This window comes from Ascidiella aspersa, chromosome 2 (genome assembly GCF_963924565.1).
Source record: "Ascidiella aspersa chromosome 2, kaAscAspe10.2, whole genome shotgun sequence".
Taxonomy (NCBI): Eukaryota; Metazoa; Chordata; class Ascidiacea; order Phlebobranchia; family Ascidiidae; genus Ascidiella; species Ascidiella aspersa.
Window position 1 is genome coordinate 36,962,930 of NC_139448.1, and position 6,320 is coordinate 36,969,249.

The 6,320-nt window shown below is 37.0% G+C and overlaps 1 protein-coding gene across 2 annotated transcripts; it reads left to right on the forward strand.

The window, feature by feature from the left end:
* The first annotated feature begins 768 nt into the window (after positions 1–768).
* Positions 769–5,347, forward strand: LOC146165569 (kelch-like protein 41). Of its 2 annotated transcripts, XM_083382365.1 has the most exons (8): positions 769–981; positions 1,072–1,221; positions 1,514–1,583; positions 1,703–1,791; positions 1,855–2,053; positions 2,110–2,262; positions 2,556–2,702; positions 4,239–5,347. In XM_083382365.1, the coding sequence occupies exons 1-8, from the start codon at positions 934–936 to the stop codon at positions 4,391–4,393; spliced, it is 1,011 nt and encodes a 336-aa protein (XP_083238491.1). In that variant the 5' UTR covers positions 769–933; the 3' UTR covers positions 4,394–5,347. The 2 variants fall into 2 exon arrangements, with proteins under 2 accessions (XP_083238491.1, XP_083238490.1); XM_083382364.1 differs by having other exon boundaries at positions 1,703–2,053.
* Positions 5,348–6,320: the final 973 nt, after the last annotated feature.

Here is a 6,320-nt window from a genome sequence, read left to right on the forward strand (position 1 = left end):
GAAAATTGCGGAAGCTGTAGATAAAGACATGAGCTCACATTATTAAAATTTAAAACTTATTTTTTTAATCTATTACGTTTTGTTTTCTTACAATAACGTTCAGTGAAGAAAATTGTGTCGCCAAAGCCTCGCTGTTTTTCTGAAGGCTGGTTCACACTAGACGCGTTGCGTCTAACGGCTAACATCGTCCAGTTCACACATAACGCGTTGCCAGCGTTAAAGGCAAATTTCCTCGCTTCTAACCGAAAGCGTTTTTTAAAAACGTTTGACGTTAACGCTAGACGCGTCTAGTGTGAACCAGCCTTTACACTTAGTATTTGAATCGCCGAAAAAGAATGCCGAGAAACACTGCATTAGGCTAAAATCAGGAGATATACAATTGAATTTATACAACATTTATAAATATACTGTTGCTACCAGGCACAGTATATCCTAAAAATAAGTTATCCTTGTATTTTATTTGTGGAATGTTGCAGCTGCCTATCCAGGATGCATGCATTTATCAGGGAATGTAACAACACCACACAAAGTAAAACAACACCAAAAAAGGAGATAAAAGTGCGCTAAACAACGTTCAAATAGGCATCAGAAACGTCAGACAAACAAATAAATACCAGAAGAACTTATTTTCAGTATAACGTTTGTCTTAATTTATTTTTTTATATCAGGATTTTGAGCTAAATGGGTTTTTTGTTCAAAAGAAGGTGCAGTATTGCTACATGCAGTACTCTGAAAAAATGACTAATTTCAATTAAATTTTCAGGCATAATCGGCTTCTGTGCTGCATTTTTACGGGAATTGCTTGATTGCAGTAATGCTGCAAAAAATTGGGTACAGATTAAAAAATTGGACCTCCCAACACACACTAAAATATGTGAGAATTTTCTCAAGGAAAAGTTTGCCTTTCTTCCACGATCGGAAGACATTGACTTAATGGACGCTGATTTATTTCAAAGCTTTATAGAAACAAGGCGAAAAGATGTATGACAAGTTACATTTGTTGCATTTTGCACATGTCAACATTTAAACTGAATTATTGAACATGCTTTTCCACATACAAATCTTTTTAAGGCAAAAAGTGAAGAAACAGCTTTTCGATTCACAGTGGCTTGGGTCGAACATGATTTGGAAGAAAGAAAACATTTATTTCCACAACTTTTTGAGATAATTGATTTGAAATTAGTGAATCCAGAGTTTCTTTCTTATGATGTAGCAGACCAGGTAATATTTTTACTAGAGTTACTTTTTATCTCAAGACGATGTCATTTCAAGCATTTCTGTTGGCATAGTGTTTTTACTTGGTCAGGACAAATTAAGACTTATGGATTGTGGTTAATAAGGCGATAACATACTTTAACATGATTTAGTGGTGCTTAGCGGTATTACCATAATGACCAAACACATGTTACATCTAGCCTTATTGTTTTATTCGGCCACATCAGTTACAAGTAAAAACAACAGATATTAGACCTGCTTTTAGTTGGTTTCTCATTTTGAATTATTGTTTTTTTAGGTGCTTGTTGCCCAATTTCCTTCATGTTTGCTTCGTTTTGCCAAACACATAAAATATTTTATCGGACCCAGTAAGTATTTGTAACACATTTCAATACAACAATGTTGAAAGTGCAGATGTTGTTAGTCTTTTTGTATTTATTTATACATGATCATTGCTGTATAAACCGTAATTACCTTTAACTTATAGATCCTGATAATAGCATAATAACCATAAATGAAAACTCAACAAGTGTTAAATTATTGGATATCAAGAAAGGTGTTGAAAAAGAAATTTTAGTGAGTTTTGTGAAGTTGTGTAATTTCAAAAACATATTTTGTAAACACCAAAAACGTTTTCAGAAATTAGAAATGATAAGAACTCAGAGCAGTTTTGCAATGTACAAGAACTACTTATATATGATCGGTGGGTTTGTCAGCGATTTGGAAAACAAGACTGATTCAGTGTTTAGACTGGATGTAAGATCACCAAATAAGGGTTGGGAGAAACAACCCTCGTTGAATAAGGAGCGCCGAAATGCTGGAGTGGCTGTTTTAAACGGTAAGCTCAATTTTTAATTTCGTGTTTCCTGGAGATTAACTTTGTTTTTTACTTAGACTCAATTTTTGTATTCGGTGGATTTACTAAGGAGGTGGGAACATTTACCGTAAGCAATATCCCAGAGAAAATCCAGTTAGAACCAGAGGCAAAAGAATGGACGAAAATGAAAACAACTAAGAATTTACCAATTGACGTTACAGTTTGCCAAGGTACCTGTGTAGTGTATATAATAATAGAAACATTTACTTTTATAAGAAAGATTTCACTTTTACCATGACTAGACAGGAATAGACTTGCCAGACGTCCCGTTTTACAGAGAGAGTCCCAGTTTTGGTGCTTCTCTGCCAGTTAACATGATGTGTTTACTCTGATTAGCTAACTTGCTAAATACTGTTGCATGATTTGTAGTTTTGTTAAACCTTTTTTTCGCATATTTGGTAAGCCTAACGGAAACACAGAGTTTTTTGTTTACAATACGTTGCTATTTATTATGTGATTACAGGTGTTTTGTACTCGATGTATTATCCAGCAACCCTGACATGTGAGAAATACGACCCTGTTACTGAAACTTCAACATTGATGCCCAATCTACCAGATGGTTGTGTTAAGCTTGTAGCAATGGAGGATCAGTTGTACGCGATTTGTAAGGGTGAGATAACTGTTTCTTAAGTAATATGCCTAGTACACCGTAAGTCTTCAACAGACTAACCGAATCAGTCGATAAGTTTAGGATATTCATGCAACCAAGGCTGGATAAACAACTAGCGTGTTGTGGGGTTCGAACTCACGACCTCCGACCATTCCCGGGCCGTTATCGTTGATCAAACAATCACTTCAGGTGGCTTAGATTACAGTGATTTTACACGTATGTGTGTGTATCTTTCATAGAGTATGAATATTATAATTTAACATTTTATTAAATTGTTTAAAATATCTTTGTGACTCATCCTGAAAAATGCGACATGTGCAATTCGTGGGACCCAGACTATAAAGCAGTGATTCTCAACCGCGGCTCTCAGAGTTTTCAATTATATGCCTACTGTTGTTTTTTATACTGCTCCTTGCCTAATGGCTTCCACTGCCTTCCCGCCAGAGATATTTGGCGTGGAATACTTGCTCAAAATCCCGCCAGTGACGACATTTGGCGTGGAATATTGTCGGCCTAGTACAGGGGTCGGCAACCTACGGCCCGCGGGCCGGATCCGGCCCGCCGATGAAATCCATCCGGCCCGCCGTCTCCTAGACAAATCAGACACGAGTCTATTTCCCATACTTTTTGATTAATTTTACTACTTAATTGCGAAAAATTTTCGCGCTTCGCGCGAATGTGCATTATGCATTTGATTTGTATACGTATTGATGGTGCCTGTTTAACTAGGTCAGCGATTCTTTACCGTTGCGATCGCGCTCGCTTCGCTCGCCTGGTGCGCCTTGTCTTAAAACCATTAACAAACGATTAACTTTAAATGTTATCGCGTTCCCCAAAGTAGTTTTATTACACTTTTCATTAGTAGTATGGATGACGACGTGTGAACTTGAATTTTTAACCAAACGAACGCTTTTTTTCGCGCTTTGCGTCAACACGAAACGTACAAAATGGTACCTACTTCCGTATGGGCTTTTATATTCTTCCTCTGTAAATGCAATTAAAACGTTTTTAAGTGCAAAAAATATTCGAGGCCCGCCTGATTGACAGTTGCTCTAGTTATCATTTGTGCGGCCCGCAGAGACCTTTCTAAGTTTGGTTTTGGCCCGCGACTAGAAAAAGGTTGCCGACCCCTGGCCTAGTAAGTTTACCAAAAAAAATTGTCGCTTTTGGCGCATATATCGTCCTAGTTTGACGTAAGATTTCCGGTGAAAAAAAATTCTGGCGTAAATCTTTGGCGGCCACAAATTGTGGAATGCAGTCAGGGCTCCTGGCAAACCTAAGGTTTGAAATGCGGCTCTGGCACTAAAACGGTTGAGAATCACTGCTATAGAGTCTAGCCGGACTCGGGACTCGATGAAATCGTACAATTGGCCGAAGTCGGAATCAGGTTTATTTTTTTGGCCGAAGTCGGACTTGGGTTATTTTTAACCGACTCCGCAGCCCTGCTAAAAATCAAACTAATTACCCACCGAAAAAAGTTGCCCTTTTAGGTCCAAAACTTGTAAAATATCGCTAATATACTGAATTCTTATTCAGTAAGCAATCAGCTTTCAATCTGCAAATACGACCCTGAATCTGGTGAATCACATGATAAGAGTAAGGACATAAGTGTTGGTGAGTTTCGTGATGCTTGTGTTGCTCACGGACAGATCGTTGTGTCATATAAGAGGTGCGTGATACATTTTATTTAGATTGCGAAAGTTTTAAGCATAACTTTTAAGTGATAAGTGCCTACGTTCCCCAATTGAAGGATCAACACTTTCTACTGGTACACCGAAAGCAATCGCTAACTCGCCGAATCAGTCGATCAATGATATAAGTAAGGCAGGCTAGAAAAACATTTAGCCTGCAGTGAGGTCCGAACTCACGACCTCGGACATACCGGGACCGTCGCTCATCCAACTAAGCTACACAGGCTCGGAGGGGAGCTAGTCGAGAAACAATCATAGCACCATTGGCTTCTGCATCCTGCTTGTAAAAGTAGCCTGTAGTGAGGTTCGAACTCACGACCTCGGACATACCGGGATCGTCGCTCTACCAACTGAGCTACAGAGGCTCAGAGAGGAGCAAGTCGAAAAAAAGTGAAGGAACAATACTTTCTAATAGTTCATTTATTAGTTTCACATCTACGACATATGTCACATAATGTTTTGTATTGCCTTGAAAAAGTAAGGCGAAACTGTCCGGAGTGGCGTTCAAGTGAAGAAATTTCCTAGGTACGACGTATCAAGAAAAATTTGTTTTCTGGCCGGCCCTTGTCCTTTTTAACCATGCCATTCCACCCAACAGGGGATATGGCGTTGTTTTGAAAATGTGCGTACATTTAAAAATGCCTTTATAAATATGCTCACTTTTTTCTGAATGTCCGCACATTTGAAAATGACTTTAGGAATGTGCGCACATTTTAAAGTTGAGGTAGTTAGGGTTAGAGTTGTGCCCGCATTACCTTTCTCAAAATGTGCGCACATTTTAAATGAAAATCCTCAACAGGCCATCCCACCATCTCCTTAAATCTATTTAAACTAAGATTATTTTGTTACCTACATTGAACAATAAAATCAGGGGTGAGTTTATCGTTCAATCACGTTTCCTTATGACGTAATAGTGTGATGTCATCATTAAAAATTTTCCCGCGTTCCGGTAGGAATTGTTTTCTATTTTTACCCCTGGCTAATTGTTTTCAGCATTTTAAGTGTGGTCATCTCCGCTTATAACTTTGATGCAAAAGAGTGGAAACGTGTCACTATAAGTCTAGATAATTCAGACTACTGGAAACTCGTTCATTTTCATTCCAATCCATTTGAGTAAATTTGTGTAGAAGACCATTCATCTTTAAACAATACTGTTAACATTTGATCACGTTTAAAACTTGCCTTGCATTATGCTGTATAGTGTATAACGTTTATATTTGCCTCTTTCTATTTTAGTTTTTATGGCGTTTTTAATTTTTAATTTTTTTATTTTTGCTGTCGTTTTATATGAACTCCACGATTATAAAAAAGCTGGTCGAAGAAAAAATACTATTTATATTACCCTTGTTCTTTTCGTTTTTTTTTTTATATGTTTTAACTCTTTTTTTATGCCATTTCTTCAGCTGACGATTATTCTTTCATTCTAATAAATAACACGAGCACATACTGCGTTTTCATTTATTGCATTTGTTAAATACAATATTTCTTTATAATCACTTCATGTTCGTTTTGGTTCTGCTATTTGGCAAGAGTAGATAAAAATGGTAAAGTAATAAAATTAGCTCTAATCATTTTTAAGTAGTAGGAGCCCTATAGACTTGTAGGTTTTACATTATACGAATCAAGTCGATTATGACTACATATTAATATTTATGAATAATTAAAATAAAAACTAAAAGTCTAACTGCTAAATAGGTCAGGTTGCCTGTAAAAAAACCGCGAGATATAACACTGTTAACTTTTAAGCTTCGAGTTTCCCTTTTGTTAATCTGCTCACCTAATGAACTCACTTAATCGTCCTTATACTTGCATCAGTTGAGGATAATATTTAGCGTTTTAATATTTTTTGTCTGATAGCTGGCTAAGTTAGATTTCTTTGAGTAATGCGTGAATATTTCCGATCAATGACTTAAATACTTACGGCGAT